We start from the raw sequence: 22,471 nt of genomic DNA, 5'->3' as shown, positions 1-22,471 counted from the left end.
TTGAATGACCTTGGTACCTTGTACCAAATATCCCGGAGTATGACATGTCATACTCCTGAAGTGTGAAGTGTCACACTTCATGTAACCAGGGTACACTTAGTGCTACGTACCCCGTTACAGCTCGGCTTGTTAAATATATTTTCGACCATCCGTGGTCAGTGCGGCATCATGATCGTTCATAGATATGCAAAATGGGCATCGCAATCAAAAGCGCAACAGCTAATTTAAGTTTTATCAGACTTGAAGCTAATTTTTGGTCATAATGCTAAAATACAGAGTATGTGTCAAAGAAAAGGTTTTATGTGGGTTTTTTTCCATAGCAACACGAGTTTTTAAAACTTTGAAATCGCTAAAACCACACCAAATGATGCGTTCAAGGATGCAGAGCGAACCTACAGCTCCGTCCGAGCCCCAGTCTTGATATGCACTGGTTCTTGGCATCCTCAAGGACACTTTAGCCATTACTTTTCACATTACCCTCCCGTACGCAACCCGAGTCTTCACCATCTTCAAAATAAGTCGCCATGCGCATTTTAGAGTAATGCTCATTGAGCGCTTTTTCCTTCCTCTTTTCAGTTGGAGATGCGTCCTTGGTGACAAATGCAGACTCAAACTGCAGGCGATGGATCAAAAGTTTTGAAGGATGTATCGCCTAGGGGAAACCCCTACCCAGTTCTACCACAATATGATGCAAAGCAAAAGTCAGCTCGAGTATGAAGAAAACTCGCGAATCTATATTATTTTTACTATTGGTGGCTTCAAAGACAGGGGAAGGCTATATTTCCATTAACCGTTGGTGAGGAGCTGATTGCGGTGTGAACTAAAGACCAGGGATGCTGTAGTGGTTTGTTCCCTCTGTTGACTTGAAGTGAAAATATGAAGTGAATTGAATTATCTAGCTGCTTTTTCTAGGGGTTTCTAGTGGTTTCTTAACTGCTATCGCGTTGGTTTCTAAAGGCCAACGTGCTTGCTTTTGACGACAGTGCGTCGACAGCAAGCAACACTTCCCCCTTCGATGAAGCTGAAATGCAAAGTCTACATTGTAGACCAGTTGATGTCTTCCATGAGCTTCACTATCGCCGGAATGTCTTGGTTGCTGGTAAGAAATTTCTTAACCAATACTGGAACATCTTCGATCAGGTTCTGGACTGGTTCCCAGGAATTATCCTCTTCTGTGAGACCTCTCCATTTGACAAGCAGCTCATGCGTCTTCGCCGTGCTATTGTAACGCGCTTCTTTGAGTTCCTCCACCACATGGCCTTCACTGTTGTGAGCTACTTGGGCGAGTAAATCTTCGGTAATTCCCAAGTTCAGCGTCAGCAAAAAACTTGAGACGACTGGCGTGTGCTTCGCGACGCTCTCCGGTCAGCAAGTTTTCGACAACAAATATCCAATTGGAAGAAGTATCAACCACACGTGCTGGACCGCACCATTTGACCCGTAGTTTAGATCGACGGTGAGCCCAGACGTCTGCATAAAGAACGAAATCCCCAATAGCGAACTGCGCCATTTCCGAACCACGCTTTGCTGCCTTTTTCCGACCATTTTTGCGTGCGAGGCTACGAGCTTCTACCACTTTCTTGTGCATTTTTTCCAAAGCCTCCTTCAACTTCTCGAAGTTGACACCACGAATTGCTTTAATGTCTTCTATTGTCGCCGGCTCAACTCCAATTGGGGTGACGATCGGCTCCACAGGGTTCATTGCTGGGAGACCCGTCATGACCGTGACAGGCGCTACCCCATTCAATGATGAGGAAGGAGGTTGGTTAAGCACCGGCTGGACAATCTTTATCACCCTTGGCCACTCTGCTTCAGCTAGTCGCCATTCGGAAAGCAATGCACGACAACAACGGAGCACCTCTCGCATCACCACCTCGACTGTACCATTGGCCCAGGGGCACCTGGCTGTGGTGAAGTGGTGGTGGGCTCCGAGAGCTCGTTGCAAGGCTTGGATGATCAGATTCTTGAAATGTGTTCCTTGATCAGATACCCAAGTATGACAAATTCCGAAAGCTACAAACCAATCCAGTAATGCGTCGTAAGTAGTATTGGCGGTCGCTGAAAGTGCAGGAACTAGCCATACATAATTGGCTGCATCATCTTTCAATACAAGAACGTAATTGTGTCCATTCGTGGACTCACCAAGAGATAGGAAATCAAAATGGAGAACTTCATTCGGTTTTTCTGCGTGAAGGGCCTCGCCGAGCGGCCGGGGAAATGGTGGTCCCCCCGATATACTTGCGCAATGCAGGCACTTGGACACAAAAACTTTCACGTCGGCCACGAGGTCCGACCAAAAAAACTTTTCCGCGATGTGTTTTAAAGTAACATCGGTGGTACGATGTCCTGCGGCTCCAAAGTGACCGATGATACACAGACGTAGCTGCAAATCCGTTGATACGTCCGGCACCCAAATTCGCCCGGAGAGATCACGTAAGATATTGTCCGCCCCTTTCACTAGTTCTGTCGGCATGTTATGAACCGCATTCTCCTGTGCTGTCTGGATATGACCTAAGGTAGGCCACACGAACGATTCATCCACTTGAGGTGAAGTAGGGAGAGATGTCAGCCGAATTGCTGCCACCGTAGCGAAAGATGATCCCCAACGGGACAGAAGATCCGCCCAAACATTGGCTTCCCCTGATATGTCGTGTATTTCATAGTCCAGCGACATTAACAACAGAGACCACCGGTGAAGTTTATCTGCCGTATACTTCGGAACCGCAGCGAGCACTGTGGTAGGCGCAAATATGTAGCGCAAATTCCTGTGGTCTGTATACAAATTAAACCCATCCGGACGACGAACGAGATAATCCGCTCGTTTGCAGGTTTCCACGATAGCAAAAGCCTCTTTTTCAACAATCGCCCAGCGCTTAGCCCCACCGGAAAAAGTCCCGCTTAGCATCATGAGTGGCTCATGGTTTTGATCCGCGAAATCTTGATTGAGATGATCCACTGGGACTTGCGTGATCGCTGCGCCCCAATGTAAATCACTGGCATCCGCAAAAACACACAAACGTTTTTCAGGATCTGGATGCGCTAATGTCAGCGCATTTTCGAGCGCATCTTTGCAGTGTTGTAATCCAGCAATTTCTTCGTTAGACCAGCCCACATCCTTTAACACCACTCGTCGCACCATCGACTTTTTCCGACCACCAGCGGCAGCGTACACTTTTTCCATGAACACTACCAGTGGGTTGACCAGTTTGTTAAAGGCTGGGATTGACATGCGCATCCAATTGAGCGCGCAAATAAACTGTTGCAATTCTTGGCCCGTTGTCGGCGCAGGTAGATTACGCAAGCCAGGATTCGTGCTGGGTCATGCCGGACACCATCGCTTGAGACCACACGGCCGCACCAGAGCGCCTCAGTCATGAAAAACTTGCATTTCTTGGGATTTAGCTTCAGACCTTTTTTAGCACAAATAGTAAGCACTTTCCGCAATATCTCCAACAGTTTGTCCGGCGAATCTGCGTAACCGAGAAGGTCGTCAATCCAGATAAGAAGGCCATTATTAAATAGATCCCCGAACATGGCTTGCACCGTGGACTGTACGTACGCCACACTGTTCGTTCCCCCCATGAGGACACGAGTAGGAGTTATCACTCCCATTTCCGTGAGAATCGAGTAAATTTCCCGGCAATCGCTCGCAACACCAAACTGCCAGAAACCTTTAAAAAAATCCACGGAAAAATAAAACTTGCAGCCCTTTAGTCGATCAAATTCGACTTCCAGTATGGGCATCGGCCAAACTACTGGTACAACACGCTTGTTCGCTTCCCGAACGTCGACTGTCATCCGGTGATCGTCGTCTTTTGGCACTACATGGGGTGGTGAACACCATTCACTGGATGGATTCCTGTAACAAAGGCCGGCATCGATCAGCATTTTCACGTGGCGAGCGAGAAACTCACGGTGAGCTGCTGAATATCGTCGTGAGCGACATCGTACTGGCGTCGCTCCGGGCTTGAGCTTGATACGCATTGGTGGCATATCGACAGGTGGATCACCACCCAGTGCCATACGAAACACGTCGATATGATCCTCTAACAGCTTCTACACCTCCTCCAGAAACTCAGGAGACGCGCCCTTAGATTTAGCATCCTCCATGCCCTCTCTTAGCGCTGCCTTGACCTTTTCAGCGTCTGAATTCGCCGCATGTGGCACAGGAAAACACTCAGCATCCTCGGCTTCACTCAGCCCTTTTTCTTCAGGCGTTAAATCCGCCTTTTGTATTCCGAAAGCGAATACATCTGCGTCACCGTCGGTCGCACCCAAATCGCTGAGATCGTATTCAGGCTGGACCCTCCGGGCAGACTCAATCAGTTTTAGCGGATCGTAGCCCAAACGTTCCATTACCGAATCAGACAGTAAGATATCTCCAACACGATCTGGCAACGGGTCCGGGGAGATCAAACAGCTCACATTCCTCAAAACCAGCGGACCGCCAGGCGTCTCGAACCGCAAAAACAAATTCGTTTCTTCTGTAATTGTGATAGGTGTAGGACCAACCCCCTTTACAACCTGTGGACGGCTCAAGTTCCTTCGTGGCAACCACACTTGATTTGCTTTGAGTTTTTCCACAAGGCACGGCGCTATCATGCTAACTTCAGCGCCGCTATCAGGCTTGATCATCGTATCAACACTGTCCATCACTCGACATGTCAGCGTCCTACTTAGCGATGAGTGAGTGGAATCCTGCAGCCGCGCGATACCCACGATCTTCTCTGGCCGAGCTTTCTTGCCTGTTTTCGCCTCATATAGCTGCTTTGCCTCGGCAAAATCAGTGACCTGCGGACACTGGAATACCGAGTGAGTAAAATCGCTGCATTTAAAGCAGGAGCGCACGTGGCGAGACACGCCACTACTGGTCCCTTTGTTCTTGCGATCACCTTAATCAGCTCGGCTCTTGCTGGCAGCAGTTTCGGCTTGCGACGAGGTTGCCGCACTTTTGTTCGTACCGTCACTAAATGCGTTCTCTTGCTTTCCAGTCCATTTACGGGAAGGTTTACCCCGCTGCTGCTGTTGGCTAGAGCTGCTGTTGTCTAATCGATTACTCGGGATGTGAGTTTCGAACTTCATGAACTCCTCAACTTGAGGCTTTAACCAGCGCAGAAATTCTGACACGTCCTTTTTTACATGTTTCCCAGCAGGGCGATCGAGATTATCCTTGATAGCTGAACGAAAAACTCCAGGGCGCAATGCATCGACAAGATACCCCACGACTCGCTTAGGATCTTCATGGATAATGCTCTCCATGTTGACCCCATCCACAGCCTTGTAAAAATCGGCGAGTAAACGAGACATTCTCGACTCTGCGTCCAGCAAGTTCACATCCATAGCTAACTTGCGCATCTCGATGTCCAGCCGCTGGTACGCTGTGTAATCCGGATTTCGAGCGTCTAGAAAGTAGTTTTTCCAGTCATCTTCCGTGACTTGGGTTTCCTGCTTGAACAGTTCGAAGCGGCAAATTCTCACTAACGTGCTCTGTTCTATGCAAGCTCCGATTGGCATGACGAAAACCTAAGTTTGCGTCCCTTGGTTCAAAGCATCGATCCGTCGTTTATATACCATGTAGCTATCCATGAAATCTCGTTTCTCTTTCTTTGAACTTCCCCTATACAGGGGTGGCACTGGCATATTTGCACCAGTTGCTAACGTCACTGTCGGGGTCCTGTCCGGACAGTTCCGGTCTTCATCATTCCTTCCGCCGGACACAGCCATTGGGGTCTGAGCGAAAAGCCCCCACCGAGCTTCCACGTGCGGACGAACTGCTTCGGCTAGACTCTGTAGCCGCTGTCCTTGCTCTCCAACAGCTGCCTCTGCAGCCTTAAGGAGTCGTAGCTGTTCCTCGATTTGCTTTCTCTGCTCAGCCATTTGACGGCGAAACTGTTCTTGCTGCTCCTGCAACTCCAGCTGTCTGTCATGTTGCTGTTGCAAGTATTCGGCCGTCTTGGACGCGATTACGTCCTGATGCTGCTGTACTTGGCTAATTTGCTCTAATGGGCGGCTGCCGAACAATGCGCCAGTTGATCAATCTGGCGTCTTGTGTCGTGCTGGTCGGCGACGCTTCTCTGGACGGCCATTGTCGTCGTCGTTTCCTGCGTCACCCTGATGTCTTCCCCACTCAGAATTGACATCTCAGCGAGGTCAGATGGGTTGACCATCGCTTCATCGCCCAGGTCTTGCTCCATAACTCTCCGAAAGGAGCTAATGAATTCTTTGTTCCCTCTGTTGACTTGAAGTGAAAATATGAAGTGAATTGAATTATCTAGCTGCTTTTTCTAGGGGTTTCTAGTGGTTTCTTAACTGCTATCGCGTTGGTTTCTAAAGGCCAACGTGCTTGCTTTTGACGACAGTGCGTCGACAGCAAGCAACATGGTTGGTTGAGTCCAAGTCTTGTCCACTGCACTGGGCCGTACCGAACGTGAGGCCAAGCTGGCATAGAAATACGAGGGCGTAGTGTAGTGAGCTCTATACATAAATTTCCCTTAGCTTAGTCAGATTGAAACCTACCGGCTAGCAAGTAATACAACCAAGGTTAACAGGAAGCGCCAGCTTCCCTCGTGTGTGTTCGCGTTGTCAAGACCCACTACAAAATATATATTTAGTTGCGAAGGTCGTAACTGTGAGCAAGCCGACATGACGAAGAATCAGCATGTGATCAACGAGAGCGCGGCCCTTCATGGCGCAGACGACGTGGCGCAAGTGACAGTCGTACCGGTGATGGTCCCGCGTGTGCCGCAGCTAATCTTCGTGATCGTGAACGCGCCGTTGATCGACGACATCTCGCGCGAGTCGTTGTTACAGTGGATCAGACTGAGAAAGGAGTACATAGCGGTTACTGAAGCGCGGTGCCGAGCGGCTAGCGAGGGTGTGAAGTCCCTGCTACGCACATTACATGATTTTTCTCAACGAGGACTTGCTTAAAATCATGTGTGAGACTCGTTGGGACACTGACATCAACGATTTGACCAACTAATTCCTAACGAAGAAGGTCAAGGAGAAAATTTTCAGCTTTATGAACGAGGAGTTGCCGGACATGGATGATCTGTTTGGTAATGAATTGAGGCTGAATGAGGTGATTTGAGATGTCGAGGCTAGAGTGAACAGCCTACTTCCATCTCGCCCAACGAGATATCAAGCGGAATAGTGTGGCTGATCTTTCGCTGAGGAAGATGAAATCAAGCGCAAATGCAAGGTATTAACTAAGTTTCTACCTGACCCCTTGTCGAAAAAGGTGGCCAACGAGCTAGAGTATCGCAGTGGTAAGGACAAGGCGAGTGTATAGAGCTTGTACAAGGTAGTGAGCAATTTAGCGCTGGGACTAGAGAAAGAGACCAAGGCAGTAATGCAAATGAGGACAAAGATGCCGAAACCTTCAAAGCCATTCAGATCTCGAGGCTTCATAAATATTACTACCAACAAGAAAGCCGCGATCGTCGCTAGTGTCTTACCTAATAAAGCAAAGCAGAAATTGACGGTTGGATTTCAGCAAGGCGTGCAGCACCAAGTCACGAGAGGCCCTCCACCCAAAGGTGCTTTCATTGTGGTGGAGAGAAAGGGTTTATCGACTGCCCGACAGCGACGGAAACGGACAAAGAAGCCATTAGAGCAAGGCGATGTGCAGAGTTCAAAGCACGGAGGCAAGCCAACAGCCTGCGAGGAAAGCACAACTAGACTATGTCGCATCCGCAAATGCTTACCTCCTGAAGGTGGGACTGTACTACTTGAAGGAGTGTGTAGTGCTCCGTTCTGTGCGGACAGCGGAGCTACGAGGACCGGTTTAGGTGACCGTGGTTTTCGGAGGTTAATGGTGGTGGAGTGCCCAAGTGTAAATTGAGTGGGGTTGGAGAAACCCATCTCGTGCATTACGGTTGGTGGTGAAGTGGAGGTGAGCCGTGCGGTGAACGTACATGTGACGCTGCAGACAGCCGCAGGGCCGGTATCCATTAACTCACCTGTGTAATGTTTGATTGATCCTGGAGAACTGGAAGAGTTTTTCCTGGTTAGAGAGATTCTGGCCTCTCTGGTTATCGGCGTAGACAGAGAACTGGAGATGTTAGCGTCTCAGGGACAACAAGATGAAAATGATGACTTTGATGAACCCGTTGTGAGCTCAGCACCTGAGCTCAGCGACGAAGTGGACAAGCTCGTAAGTGAAATGGTTGCTAGGGCAGGACAAAAAGGATTTCTGAAAAGTATTTAGACTAACTCTTAAGGCTTTCAAGTTGGGTAACGCCCCCTGCTCGAGTTCCACCAATGAAGATTAGACTAAAGGCGGATTCAAGTCCTACAAGTGCAAGGCGCGCAAGTATTCACCGGAGGTTAAAGCTTTCATGGAGGGTTTGAACGCCAAGCTTGAAGGGTTGGGATGGATCTATGAGAACACCATCAGTAGGTGAGCCTGCCCGGTGCTACCCGTACGCAAAGGAGGTTTGAATGACTATCGTCAGACTGCAGATTATAAACCACTGAGCCACCAGGTCGAAGGTATGCTGGAGTGATGCCGAACTTACAAGTTGGCCTGTAATTGGTGCGTGGCTCCCTGTTTTTCGGGCTATTCGACTTTATTAAGGGCCACTGACAGATTGCGGTCGACGAGGCTTGTCAGGAGCTGCTGTCGTCAATGACTCACCGGAAGATCTACACGCCAAGGGGAGTTCAGCAAGGGTGCTGAGATGCGGCTTTATTTTTCCAAGCAACGATTGAGAAGTGCCTGCAAGAGCTGATGTATCAGCACCTATTGGTATGGATAGATGGCCTGCTTCTTTTCGCTAAAGACGTGGTGACTTGCCTGGCAAAGTTGGAAAGGCTTTTTGAGCTGCTTAACATTTTTTAACTTCAAACTAAGTGTGTCCAAGTCCAGCCTGTACGAGCCGCAGATCAAGTGGTGTGGTAAAATAACCACGGGCAACGGCGTCAAAAATGACTTGGAGCGCATCAATACGCTGACAGAGCTTCCTTACCCGACCAGCGCAGCTGAGCTTCAACATTTTTTTGTGTGCTGCAAATTGGATGAGGGAGAGTGTGGTAGACTTTGCCGGGCAGCTCTGCCGCTACAAGAGCGATTAGATCTAGCATTGGCGGCAGCATCCCGACGAACGAAACGTGTGGCAGCAGAAATTGGCCTCGATTCGATGCCGTTGAGCGCATGGCGTTCGAGAAACTGAAGAACAAATTAGCAAACTCGGCCAGTCTATCGTTCCCACAATCGGACTCCGTCATGTGCCTGATAGCGGACGCCTCATATTTTGGATTTGGAATCATCGTCACGCAAGTGCGTCACTGGCAAGTAGGAAAACCTGTTGAAGAGCAGCAGCACGAAGTACTCGTATGTGTGAGCGGCACGTTTACCGGATCGAAGCGTAATTGGAGCGTCATCGAGAAAGAGGTGTACCTCATAATCTGTGCCTGTGACCACAAGAATTCCAATTGTTTTGCGATCACCGCAGCTTAATATTCGTATTTGCGTCTGGTAAAGAAGTCAAGAATCATATTAGGGGGAAGTTACTGCAGTGGGCATTGAAACTAATGGAGTACAAGTATCACATCGAGCGCATCGAAGGAGAAACCAATGTCTAGGCGGACATGATTTCCTGGTGGGCAGATAATCACTTAGAGCGGGTGGCACTGCGTTCAATGGTACTGCGGAAGCGAAGGCGTCAGGAGGAAGATAGGACCCAGCAACTTCGGAGCAAGCGTCGGCGAGGGGAGGAAGAGAGAGCCTCTAAGACCCGAGAAAAGCGCTGTGACGGGGAGGCAGATAGGACCCCAGCGGCACGACGCAAGCGCGACAAACTCAAAACGAAGGGCGGCGAACAGCAGGAAGCTGCTAGTGTGGCAGCAATTCGGCCGTTTGATGACCCGGGCTTTTCGTGGTCAACATTGCAGAATATTGTACGATCCCAAGAGCACTTTCGAGACACGGTGCCAGACAATTTCCTTACCTCGTGTGGTTCGGGTAAATGCTGGTACCGCTATGGGAGCTGTGGATTCCGACTAAAGACACAACCTTGCTGCAGCGTTTGATGATAGAATCGCATTGTGGGGCGCAGGGGGACACCGCGGACGAGCTACTATGATGGAGCAACTACAACGACACTTCTACGTGGACCATTTACGTGGACATGTGGAAATTGTGTCATCATGTGAAGTGTGGAAATGTGGTACAGCGACCGTGGAGTGAGACGTTCCGCTGCTACGAGCGAAATGGCGCGTTGCACTGGGCTTTCCTTCATGTGGCAGATACCTGCTTATCCTGAAAGACGATGCGACGCACTACGGCGAGTTAATGCCATGAGCTACACCTACAAGTGCAGTGGATGTTTCAGCGATACTAGACTGGCATAGTCGTTTCGGCATTCCCCCATCTGGATCAGTGACCAGGGTAGCCACTTCAAGAACGAGGTGGCGGCCAAGGTTTGCAAGACGCTCAAGTCGGATCAGCACTTTCCGGCGGCGTACAGCCTTGATTCAATATCAGCATCGAAAGGGTCAATCGTGACGTGATCCAAGTTCTACGGGCAATGAGCCTAGAGTATGGAAACGACATTCGAGAGTGGACAATGTTTGTCCCGCTACTGAGGTCTAGCATTAACCACACGCCCCTGCCATCACTAGCCAACTAGTCACCTGTGGAACTGTTCTGTGCTCTGCCATTACCCCCCCCCCCGACTTTTGCGTGGACATGGAGCAAAGAAAGGTGCTTGAAATGACTAAGCATCCTGAGAAGATCGAAGAAAAACTACGCGAACTGCGAGCAAGTGTCCTTAGAAAGGCGCTACCAGCGAACGAAACGCAACAAAAAAGGACAGAATGGTGCAAAGAAAATCAACTTAAGCGTAGGAGACTTCGTGCTGCGGTCACGGGTTATCCAGAAGAACCAGGACAAGCTTTTGGCTACATGGATCGGCCCTTACCAGATTGTCAGAGCTGATGTACATTCGTTCGTGATCCGACATATCATGGGTGCAGAGACGGACGTACATGCTACTAGGTTAAAGTACTACGCAGACAAGAGCTACCAAATGACTGAGGAAGTGCGTGCGCACGTCGCGTCCCAGGGCATTGTACTGGTGGTAGATGTGCTCAAGGAACACCGGTGGTGTACGGCTAAGCGCAGCTAGATATTTTAATATCGTGGAAAGGGGGAGCCACTGCAGTCACTGTGGAAGGATATTCCGGTAATGGTGCGTGCATATGTAGAGCGTGTCGGAGACAGAGATCTCTCGAAGCAGATCGCACGGACAACAAAATTTGCAACCACTTCAAGTTGACGTAGCAGAGTGAAGCTCCAGATTGATGACACAAACACCATATTTTGTGCCATATTGCGATAGCATTCGTGCCACATTTTCAAAGAATGAAAGTCAAGTTTTGGAGTGTCCAAGGTTTGACGGGGCGGTGTAGTGGTTAATTGAGTCCAAGCCTTGCCCACTGCACTGGGCCGCACAGAACGTGAGGCCTGGTATAGAAGTAGGAGGACGTAGTGTAGTGAGCTCTATACATAAAGTTCCCTTAGTTTTGTCAGATTGAAACCTACCGGCTAGCAAGCTATACAACCAAGGTTAACAGGAAGCGTCAGCTTCCCTCGTGTGTGTTCGAGGTATCGAGACCCACTACAGATGGGGTAATTATCGCAACTGACCGTAAATACATCAAAGTTTTTCAAACTGACCGTAAAACTTACACAGCCGGCGTTTGTACATGAAGTAAAGAGACGTCGCAGTATAAAAAATTCGATGTACAACTGGGACGCGGTGAAGAACAAGTATCCAAAAGAAAAAGACTGCTTCAGTGCCAGATCGGATCTATTGGTAGCAAGAAGAGTACACAGAGACCACGAAAGTTCTGCAGACGGGTATGTGCAGACTGAGTATCTCACTTACTTTTGCGTGTGTGTTGTGGACTAAAGACAGCTGTCGTTGCTGGTTTTGCAGTATTTATATTGTAAACGGCGAGACGGTTCTCAGAAAGAAATTAAGACGTACGTAAGAAGCAGGTGAGTCAGCGTCACAGGAATGAATAACTGACTTTGTGCTCGCAGCAACCAAGCCGTACGTGAGGAGAAAGCGAGCCAACTTCACAGGAATACCACGCTTTGGGGGAGCAGGACCGTCGTACAGGTACGTGGACGAGTGTTTCTCTAGCAGTGAGTGTGTAATCTCAAAATTTATTTTGTTTATGTCAACTATGTTACGTAGATACAAGCGTCTGAGGAAATTTTGCGTCTTTAGAAGATCTACTGCTACCTGAACATCCTTGCTTGATCCGCATGTGGGGGGTGAGTGGTGTGGTAATAAAGCCCATTGACTTATTCTCGTTGAAAGCGTAAGCACGAAGAAACGCTGTACTGTCAGACGCTGATAGAAATACATCCCTAAATGTTACTGACTGCCTCCCGTACTTGGACTGAAGGTTAACCTTGCCTGGTTCCATGATAGTTGTAGAGTGAGCGACTATGTAGTGGAGCGGTACATGTGGAGTCGTCCTCGCTTCTGACCCAAGGATCTTTTTTTTACTAGTGAACTTCAACAGATGTAACCAATCAAACAGCATTTATAGACATGTGTATGTTTTACGGTCAGCTTGGAAAAGTTTGATGTATTTACGGTCAGTTGCGATAATTATCCCTACAGATGCCCAAAATCCGATAAATTTGAATTGAAAGCTGGAAGAAGAAATAAATAACGCGGGAGAATTCTTCTACACCGACAGATAAATAGCTGAGTAAAACCAAACGTCCCAATAAATTGTTGCAATATTGCTGTTGCAGCAGTGTCCCACTTGCAGTGACTGTAGCATCGCGCATATCGATCTCGCAGTGAGGAAGCTTGGTCCGGACATGGGTCACCAAATTGGTGTACCCTGTCTTGGGCGTATGCTTGCGGCACTTGCCGCAGGTCTTGTACGCATAGTAGCCTGTCGGCTCCTCTTCTTCGTCGAGGCACGGCTTGAAAAAGAAGGAGCAAATCTGCCGTGGGGTGAAGGTAGGCTGAGGCGTGGCCGCGGCAAGAAGGTTGTCAGACATGGCGTTGGGGAAGGAGAGGAGTTGGAGTTTCAGTTTCAGCTGAGTGTGCTTATTTAAAAGTGAGTTGTTCAGACTGCGCTTAGCTAAATGAATGGCCTCAGTAAAACTTTACAATTTAGTTTGACCTCAAGAGGTCCGTGAAATAAACTTCCTAGTTTTACGAAATTTAAACGGCTGAAATCCTAAAATAAACGGAGAAAAAGTAATTTAATTTTGTGTGTATTTTGGGTGATTCTGCTGCTGCTTGATTTGGAGAAAAACCGGTTCCCCCGGCCTCGCGATCCCTACCCGCTCCTAAATTACCGGTTTCTCCAGCTAACAGTGTTCCGGTTAGGGACACTACGTACGTGGCAGGACCGACAATCGATGGACGACGAGTTGAATGTGCCTCGATCGTATTACCTTCTTCCCTTTGACGACGATGGCGTAGAAGTGCGGGCGTCGACCATTCCGGGAGCTGGCATGGGGCTATTTGCCACAAAGTTCCACGCTCAAGGCTCAATTATCTGCGAGTACTCGGGGGTTGTGGTGCCGAATGAAGAGGCTTGGAAGCTTAAGGACAAGGCGTATCTCATGAAGTTGGGTGGCGGCGTCTACGTGGACGCCTTGGACTGCCCCGAGGTCCTTGCGCGGTACATCAACGACTGCAGAGGACATCGTGGGGGCTTCAATGTCCACTTCGTGAAGCGCCCAGAAGATACCAAAGCCGACGTCGTCGCGATGCGAGACATCCACCCTGGAGAGGAGCTGTACGTCAATTATGGTCGACTGTACTGGCTCGCCTACAACATGATGCACCCTAGTAACCCCGTGCGTTAAATTGCACAATTGATGTCATCAAACTTTCAAGTTGTAAGTAAATTGAATACATGGTTACTTTGACGTTAATACTCGCGGAGAGACGCCGAGATGGCTGCTGCTACATCCTCTTCACTTGTACTACGCGGCTTAGTCGGTGTGCCATCTTGTTGCCCCGTGCTGCCCACACTGCCTGACAGCGAAAGCTTCGCACTCTACATGAACGGTGTTAGTCAATATTAGTTATGGTATTTACTACAAAGTCCACGCGTACCTGTCGTGCGAGCTCGTCGTCCGAGTCGTCCTGAGTTACAGCGGCCTTCTCTTCCTCCTCTGCCTTGCGCATAGCGGCGATCTCCGCCTCCGCGATCTCCAAGAAGATGTGCTCGCGGTTGAAATCGTAGTCGAACACGTCCTGAATTGTAGTACAGTTGTATGTGTCAGTACATCGCTGCAGCACCATAATCCGCAGTATCTCCGTGTTACTCTTTGAAGCAGATTCTCGTTCAGCGAGGGCATCACAGGTGTCGTTGTAAACGTCGTGTTAAGAATGATTCTCGTGTGCTACAGCGCAAAAACGCCGCATACATAGTCAGCTGGATATCGAGAGTGGACATATACCGTCGTGGCAATAAATTCTGCCGCGACTTACCTTGAGAATGGCCGCCTGGCCGCCGGAATGCACCGGAGACGATGCCATGACGACACTTCTTTTTCAAAATGCAATGTTTTGTAAGACTAATATCCCCGTCATTCTCGCTCAATTGATATAAACAGGTACACTAGCATCATGTTAACATACGACTTGTGTCTTGTAGCTCTTCTGGTAATGACCACTCACCCCCTTGGTTTAAGTGCCAATCCTTTATCTATCTGGCTTAAGTACACCTCCTCTATCTATCTGCATCAACGCTATCCTCTCTCTTCATCTCAAAACTGAAGTAACACTGTGTCAACGCCGCTTAATACCCTCAAGGTCAAGTTTGTCTGTGCCTTTGCCGCTCTTCCAGGGCCATCCAGTGCCCACACGACCCTTCACGTCTTCTGATCCGTCCTTATCCTCTCGAGGCGCGTCCATCCATGTGTCCTGCGTGTCTACTGTCTTGGCTGAGGTCCAATCTCCTTTCTTCCAGTCGCGTTCGCCGCGCTGCTGGGCCTGTGCCGTGTCTACCAAGTCGCTGACCATCTTGAGCTGATCGCGTGCCTGGCGCAGTAGCATACTCACGCGACGTTCGTCCTCCTCGTACCGGCAGGCGTCGAAACCCGCGCGAATCTGACGTCGCACGTCCAGCCGCACGTCGGCGGCAAGAGGCTTCGTGGTGCGCAAGAACTCGCGGTATTGCTTCAATACTGCCGTGCGGTTTAAAAAGTACTGTAGCGACTTGACTTCGGGTCCCAGAGCTCGCCTGGTGACGCCCATGGCCGACAAGTTGTTGCTGGTGGTCGACGGCGAATTAGCGTCCGAAATGTAATTGAAAAATTTGCACTTTGATTGTGTAAAGTTTATGATTCTATTGCAACTTTTCCAGAAAATTAAGTTGAAGTGGGCCATGCATTCTTCTTGCTTCACCGAGTTGCTACAACTGGAGCATTTACTTGCGTGGTAGCTGGCTGACATGTCGGCTGCAATGTCCGTTCCAAGAGTCTTACCGTAAGGTCCTTTCGAAGTGCTCTTCGGATGTGGTATTTCACTAGACAAAAATACCGAAACTGGAACGTTGTAGAACTTCTAGCAAAATGTGAAAGGAGTACACGCGTCCTCGGGCCCATGTCAAGCATGTCAAGACTCAAGAGCGACAACTTGAGAAATTGGATAATCATTACAAACTGCAAGCAAAAGAACCTGACAAAGTCAAGCGCGCGCTATCATGCCGTGATAACACGGACGCCGACGGACGAAACGCACTCAGCCGACACCATATCGGGCTGTGTGATGAACATCATGTTGCGCGGTACGTCCTTCTTCTTGGACAGCCACTCGATCGTCGCGGGATTGAACTCGCCCTGCACAGACATGAAGTCGATGCGGATCTTCGGGTACATACTGTCGAACAGCACCGCCAGGTTACGGAATGCCTCCAGTACGTGGACGTCGCTCTCTTCGCCCGAGAAGACATGCACGATACGGAGTGTGTGCGTCTGCTCATTGCGACGCACGTAGACGATCACCTTGTTGATGATCGTCAAGTCCGGCCGCTTGCAGAAGAAGACGATAGGAGCACTACGGATACTCGTGATGGCTCGAGCGATCGTGCGACCTCCACGCGCTCCTGTGTGCTCCACCTCTGGGGTATCTCGCGTTCGGAAATAGCTGACCGCAGTGTCCTTCGCGTACTGTGACGGCGCCGTCTTCTTCATCAACGCCAACAGACAACGCAGAATCATAACACGCTCGAACATGATGAACATGACAAGAGCCACGGAGATGAAGTACAACGCAAAGTACATCAACACCGACGGATCTCCGAGCAGATTAGCGAAAATCGCCACTACCATCATGATCAGCCCAAGCACCAGTACCGACCACGGCGCAATGACGTCGCGTGGGATTTCAGGACGTTTTGCCTTCAGTAGCATAGCAGCACTGGCGAACAGCGCCATCAAACCCAGGAACGCGTACGTGTATACACCGTTCATGATACCGGAGTCTGCATCGAGGAGCAGCACGAGACTCGCAGACAAGAGGAAGAACGCGCCGATGATGTTGTGGTTCGTACCGCGTAACTTGTTGGTCGTGGCCAAGAAACTTGGCAACACTCGGTCCGTTGCAAGTCGACGCACCAATCCACATATACCGACGTACGAGGTCAGAACGGAACCCGAGAGGACAATGAATGCATCGACGCTGACCCAGGTACTGAACCAACTTCCAAGAGACTCCTCAGCGGCTTTTGACAATAAAGCATCAGAGCTTGCATAGATGCCGTTGTCGCCACCAAGTGGCAACACGGCAAGGATGCCAACTCCGAGGCAAACGTTGAAGAAGGAGGCCAAGGCCCACATGTTACGTAGGGTCTTGCGGAACACTCCGGGAGCTTGTTCCTCGACGTAGCTGGACGATGACTCAAAAAATAGTGATACCCAGCATTGCAGCACCGAAACCGAAGAACACGCATTGCCGTCCAGCATCGTGCCAGCAAAGTCCACCTCGGGGAAGTCCGCCTCCATGTTATCACGGAAGATGTGTGGGTTTTTGATGCCGTGCACTACGCATGACACCACCAGAATGCTCAGTACCACGATGTGGTGCAGAAAGATGACGAGAGCGACACGGGAATTTTCAGCGATGCCCACAAGTGCCAACAGTGCGAACACAAACAAGAGCGCGATGGTGCAGGCGACAATGGGAATATCCACCTGGGTGTCCAGGTAATGGACACCTGACGTGGCTGAGACCACACCCGTGGCCACGTACGACAAGATACTCAGACAGGCAGTTACAGCGGCTGCACGCTTCGAGGTGGTGTTCAATAGGGCGTTGTAGGTGCCACCGTTCATGGGGATAGCGGTGACAACTTCTTCGTAGATGAACCGGAAAAAGTAGAGCACGATAGCCACCATTAGCAGCGCGACCGGCATGAGTTTGCCGGCTTTGGAGACCACCGACGCAGCTGCATACAACACGCTTCCCAGAATGTCGTTGCCGCTGATAGCGGTGGCAGGCCATTCGGACAACAGTTTGCGCGGTTGGTCTATTTGGTGTTGGATGTCAGCAAGTTCGGATTCAGGCACATGTACATGCTGCGAAGTGCCGGAGCGGGGGAACTGCCAGGTAGGGAGGGCCTCGGGCTGCACCTTCCTCCACTTCAATCTCAATCTTGCGCCGACGGACATTGGGTACGACGGCCCAGCATTTATTTTCCCGGACAACAACTACCAACAGTTTGTGGTTGGTTTGGAGCCCCTCGACTTCTCCGAATCGCATATTCTAGCTCATTCTGCAACTTCAGGAACACCCCAACAAAACCTACTATCTTCTTTCACCACCGTGGATGCTTGCATTTAGGCGGCTTCACCCAGGCTTGGTAGTTTATTTCACTAATAATTTACGTTTGCAATGTCCCCGCTCCAATTATTTATTTGCTGAGTTCTTAGGTTGCCGCGCGTTATGTATTTCTCGATGTCCTTTGAAATTGATATAAATTATATTTTCGGGCTTCCTGCCTGTCAGGTCCATGGAAAACTTGGATGTTGTAAGGGCGAGAAGTGAGACCGACCCCGCAAAATGAGGAATAGTGCAGAGCTGAAAGGTGTTGCCAAATGCCAGCATGTACTGCCCTGATGTAGTATATCCTCCTTCTATCAGATATAGTGCAATACTCGAAGAAGTATTGTACTTCAGTAAGCCTTCTACAATATCGTCGCCAACCCCGGGTCATCCCGAAGGAGAACAGAGTGGAAAAATCAAGGCGGGTCATCCCTCCCTCCCTCCCTCTGGCAGGCGTATGAATACAGTACTCTCCCATTCGCGAAAGGGGCTTCGAGTTTTGTAGGAGTGGCGGTTCCACCGCCTCAAAACTTTTCAGTTGTCAATAAAACAGTTGCTGTCACTCCATAATCATCATGTCGAGCAGATGGGCTCCATTATTAATTATTGGAGTCCATCTGCTCGAAAGAGTCACCAATTTCACATTGGCAATTTGGCGATGCGGTCTGCACACGAATCACATGCTCTTTGTCTCTGTGTCCCGCATTCCTCAGATGTAGCAGCAAATGCGGAAAGCTTCTCTTAGTCGAATTGCTTGCCTCGGCACCAACATTTTTTTCTTGCACGGGCTGTGCTTGTCAACAAAACCACAAATCCACAAAACGCCGTCTAAACGACGTCGGTTGTTTTGTCCTATCTGGGATCCACTTTGGTCTGGCTTGGTTCGCAAAGGACAAACAACTCAGCAGAGCTGGTCTACTGGCTCACAGAAGCTGGATACATGTAGTGCAAAGTCGAGTTGCACTCCGATTCAGTCACTTTCGGCCTCGCGGCAACGGTTCTCCGGGGCAATTGCTTCCAGAAGATCCCGACTCAAGGTTGCTGGACGGATAGGTGAGTTTATGTGAAGGCTGCAATCAATTTGGCGGGCGACTGGCGCTGGATTTTTTTCACATGTGACGAGACATTGCATCGCCCCTTTTTCAGCAAAATGTCCGTTTCTTGACAACGAAATGTTGGGCGAAGCCATGTTTCGTTTGTCCGCACTTCAGATTTGCTACATGTATTTGAAATTGTCAATCTACGCATGAAACAAAAGCGCTTTCTGACGACTGAGAATAACTGTACAAATGCGTAGGATGTGCGTATACAAGTCGATGAATGGTGCTCGACGCGAATCTGGCTGCAAAAACCAGCTACTGTTTCCTTACTACGACACACTAAAACCTGGCAACTTCGAATATGTGCAAAATGTTTCTACCAAGTCACTAAGGCGTATGTACGGCATCCGTCATTTCTCATGAGGGTTTTACCTCCGCCTGACTTGGGCTTGTCCGCCGAGATGTTGGTCAGAATCACGTGTCAATGAAGTGCAAAACATTTGTTCACTCCTACACATTTCGGCATACTCCCACTTTTTTCTAAGCCCATCCGGAAGCCGAGCATGCCCGCAATGCCATCTTGCATGCACGTCGTTTGAACCGGAGCAATTGCCGTCCGATTTTAGCGCGAAGTTCTTCAGCTTTGATCTTTGACCATGTGGTGCAGTCTCTGTCAGATCTCTTGGCAAGCAGGACGGATGTCATGGTCCCGCAAAAGCCACGGATCCGTTAAATCGCCCGCCTCAAAGCCCTGAAGATGCAGGAATCTCAATCCAAAATATGATGGGAGAGATGACCCTTATCTCCAAGGTAACATTGTTATGGGTACAGGGGCAGCAGACATCATGATGTCCTGTCCTTACTCTGAATGAAGCGCCGACTTGACTTGGATATTGAAGTGATCAATACAAATCGCCATATATCGCGATTTAAGCGCGCTGTACTTGCCACTCAAGCGCAAAAAAGTTTGGCATCCGCTTTTCGCCACATCCGAGGCAGTTGAAAAGTCCCGTGTAATTGTCAAGTACTGTATCCCAGTCCAAGTCGCAATGGTCTCGAGTGCTGGAGAAGGCGGAAGCACCACTGGCAACCTCCAGGTGCCATCGGCAGCCTACATGGAGGTTTTGTCACCCCGTGTTCCGAGCTCAGGCACAAGCTCCCGAGCCTTGAACCTTCGTCGCCGCAAGATCGAGATCGAGATCGTTGAAGGTGCTCGCAAGGGTCCGACGTGGCAATTTCCCGGTTCGGGCTCTTCGGAGCACGTTCAAGTGCCACAAGGCGAACTGACCGAGATCCAGAAGGAACTGGACCAGCCAAAGAAACTACTGGGCCAATTACCAGCCACTTCCATCTCGGGCAATGACATTCTGTCCAGTGTTCTCTACTCGGCGTCGTCGGTGGCTGCCAAGGCCGGCAAACTCATGCCCATCCCTCTCCTCATGGTCTCCACTGTGCTCTTCTTCTTTCGTTTCATTTATGAAGAAGTGGTAACAGCCATCCCTTTGAACGGTGGTACCTACAACGCGCTCTTGAACACGACGTCGAAACGCACCGCCGCGGTGGCCGCCTGTCTCAGCATTTTGTCCTATGTGGCAACTGGCGTCGTTTCGGCAACTTCGGGTGTCCGCTACCTGAACAACCAGATTGACATTCCTATTGTTGGAGCGACCATCATTCTGCTTGGAGCATTTGCCATTTTGGCCGTGATCGGAATCACCGAGAGCTCACGTGTTGCCGTCGTCATCTTTTTGCACCACATCCTCGTCCTGCTCATCCTCTTAGTGTCGTGTATTGTCTACGGCATCAACCACCCTCATGTGTTCCGCGACCACATGCCGGCTACCCAGAAGTGGATTTCGCCGGCTCCATGTTGGACGGCAACGTGTTCACTGCCATTTTCTTCGGCTTTGGTGCCTCCATGCTCGGTATCACTGGCTTTGAGTCCTCGTCCAACTACGTCGAGGAGCAGAAGCCAGGCGTCTTCCGCCAGACTCTACGCAACATGTGGGCGCTCGTCACGTTCTTTAACGTCGGACTCGGTGCCGGGATCCTCGCGGTGTTGCCACTTGAAGGTGATGGTGGCATCTACCACAGCTCCGATGATCTACTTGCAATGGTTGGCCGAGAATCCGTGGGAAGCTGGTTTGAGTCATGGATCTGTGTCGACGCCTTCATCGTGCTGTCCGGCGCCGTACTGACGTCCTATGTCGGTATCTGTGGTCTCGTACGTCGTCTATCAACGGACCGTGTGTTGCCGGCCTTCCTGGCGAGAACTAACAAGCTACGAGGCACAAACCACTACATTATCGGCATCTATTTCTTGCTCTCGTCGAGTCTCGTTCTCATTCTGAACGCTGACGCCACTACGGTGAACGGTGTGTACACGTACGCGTTTCTTGGTCTGATGGCCATGTTCTCGTGTGCCTGCATGTTGCTGAAGGGAAAACGCTCGGAGATTCCACGTGACATCCACGCGCCATGGGCTACGGTTATCATTGGCTTCATTCTGGTTGTAGTTGCCATTTTTGCCAACTTGCTGGGTGACCCGTCTGTGCTCATGTACTTTGCCATCTACTTTATCGTCGTCATGCTCGCCATGTTCATCATGTTCGAACGTGTTACAATTTTGCGTTGCATGCTGGTCATGTTGAAGAAGATGGCGCCGTCTCGTTATGGTAAGGCGGCTGCGGTCGGTCTCACTACTGACAACTCGGAGGTGGAACACACGGGCGCGCGTGGAGGACGCACGATTGCGCGTACGATTATCAGTATCCGCAACGCGCCTATTGTCTTCTTCTGCAAGGTGCCCGACCTGACTATTATCAACAAGGCAATTATCTATGTGCGTCGTAACGAACAGACCCACACGCTTCGTATCGTGCACGTATTTGCGGATGAGGAAGCCGATGCACCGATACTTGCGACGTTCCGTGAGATGGCTGCGTTGCTCGACAGCATGTATCCGAAGATCCGTGTCGACTTTGTGTCGGTGCGCGGCGAGTTCGGTCCGGCGATGATCGAGTGGCTGTCGCGCTCGATGAATGTGCCACGCAACATGATGTTCATCACGCAGCCGGATTTGATTTCAGCCGAACGTGTGTCGACGGCCGGCGTGCGAGTCATCACGGCATGATACAAGTGAATATGAACCTTCTTGCGAGCACAATTTTATTGTTAATACAGTTTGCTTGCCTTTTAAAAACGTCCCGTGATATTTGAAGTTTGAACGATGCAAACAGTGCAAAAATCTTCGCTAGTAAATTGCCTGAAATTATTTGACTGAGACGACGCTCTCCTGGATTTTCATGTGGGTGGCTTTCGAGGGCCCACAGTTGCCGACCATTTCTACTTTTGCTTGATGTTCATGTCAACCACAGACCAACACTTCTGTTCCCGCTGCAACTTTTAGACGCCGCACGATTCATCTTGAAGTGGTGGAAAACGCATCGAGGGGACCAACGTGGAAATTCCCAGGCTTCGGCTCCTCCCAGCGGCTGTACATACCTGATACGGAACTCGCCAATGTTCATTTAACTCCGCCCCATGAGCTTCTCTCCGAGTGGCCAGCCACTGCTATCATCGGCAACGACTTTTTGGGAAGTGTTCTGTACT

The 22,471-nt window shown here is 49.9% G+C and overlaps 7 protein-coding genes across 7 annotated transcripts; 3 read left to right on the top strand and 4 right to left on the bottom strand.

The window, feature by feature from the left end:
* Positions 1 to 8,059: 8,059 nt before the first annotated feature.
* Positions 8,060 to 8,712, top strand: PITG_16690 (uncharacterized protein; the record flags this gene model as incomplete). Its single annotated transcript, XM_002896874.1, has 3 exons — positions 8,060 to 8,155; positions 8,292 to 8,397; positions 8,615 to 8,712. 3 exons carry the CDS (start codon positions 8,060 to 8,062, stop codon positions 8,710 to 8,712), a joined length of 300 nt encoding a protein of 99 aa, XP_002896920.1.
* A 2,829-nt stretch (positions 8,713 to 11,541) lies between these two features.
* PITG_16689 (uncharacterized protein) lies at positions 11,542 to 13,033 on the bottom strand (the record flags this gene model as incomplete). The annotated part of the gene is made up of 3 exons (XM_002896873.1): positions 11,542 to 11,548; positions 12,037 to 12,167; positions 12,857 to 13,033. 3 exons carry the CDS (start codon positions 13,031 to 13,033, stop codon positions 11,542 to 11,544), a joined length of 315 nt encoding a protein of 104 aa, XP_002896919.1.
* Positions 13,034 to 13,399: 366 nt separating this feature from the next.
* On the top strand, positions 13,400 to 13,852 carry PITG_16688 (uncharacterized protein; the record flags this gene model as incomplete). Its single annotated transcript, XM_002896872.1, has 1 exon — positions 13,400 to 13,852. The coding sequence occupies one exon, from the start codon at positions 13,400 to 13,402 to the stop codon at positions 13,850 to 13,852; it is 453 nt and encodes a 150-aa protein (XP_002896918.1).
* A 65-nt stretch (positions 13,853 to 13,917) lies between these two features.
* PITG_16687 (uncharacterized protein) lies at positions 13,918 to 14,531 on the bottom strand (the record flags this gene model as incomplete). The annotated part of the gene is made up of 4 exons (XM_002896871.1): positions 13,918 to 14,046; positions 14,106 to 14,246; positions 14,318 to 14,395; positions 14,484 to 14,531. The coding sequence occupies 4 exons, from the start codon at positions 14,529 to 14,531 to the stop codon at positions 13,918 to 13,920; spliced, it is 396 nt and encodes a 131-aa protein (XP_002896917.1).
* Positions 14,532 to 14,783: 252 nt separating this feature from the next.
* On the bottom strand, positions 14,784 to 15,332 carry PITG_16686 (uncharacterized protein; the record flags this gene model as incomplete). Its single annotated transcript, XM_002896870.1, has 1 exon — positions 14,784 to 15,332. One exon carries the CDS (start codon positions 15,249 to 15,251, stop codon positions 14,784 to 14,786), a length of 468 nt encoding a protein of 155 aa, XP_002896916.1.
* A 365-nt stretch (positions 15,333 to 15,697) lies between these two features.
* PITG_16685 (uncharacterized protein) lies at positions 15,698 to 17,410 on the bottom strand (the record flags this gene model as incomplete). Its single annotated transcript, XM_002896869.1, has 1 exon — positions 15,698 to 17,410. One exon carries the CDS (start codon positions 17,408 to 17,410, stop codon positions 15,698 to 15,700), a length of 1,713 nt encoding a protein of 570 aa, XP_002896915.1.
* Positions 17,411 to 19,844: 2,434 nt separating this feature from the next.
* On the top strand, positions 19,845 to 21,992 carry PITG_16684 (uncharacterized protein; the record flags this gene model as incomplete). Its single annotated transcript, XM_002896868.1, has 2 exons — positions 19,845 to 20,647; positions 20,710 to 21,992. 2 exons carry the CDS (start codon positions 19,975 to 19,977, stop codon positions 21,990 to 21,992), a joined length of 1,956 nt encoding a protein of 651 aa, XP_002896914.1.
* Positions 21,993 to 22,471: the final 479 nt, after the last annotated feature.

This window comes from Phytophthora infestans, genomic scaffold (genome assembly GCF_000142945.1).
Source record: "Phytophthora infestans T30-4 supercont1.51 genomic scaffold, whole genome shotgun sequence".
Taxonomy (NCBI): Eukaryota; Oomycota; class Peronosporomycetes; order Peronosporales; family Peronosporaceae; genus Phytophthora; species Phytophthora infestans.
This window is presented reverse-complemented; position numbering and strand designations above follow the sequence as displayed.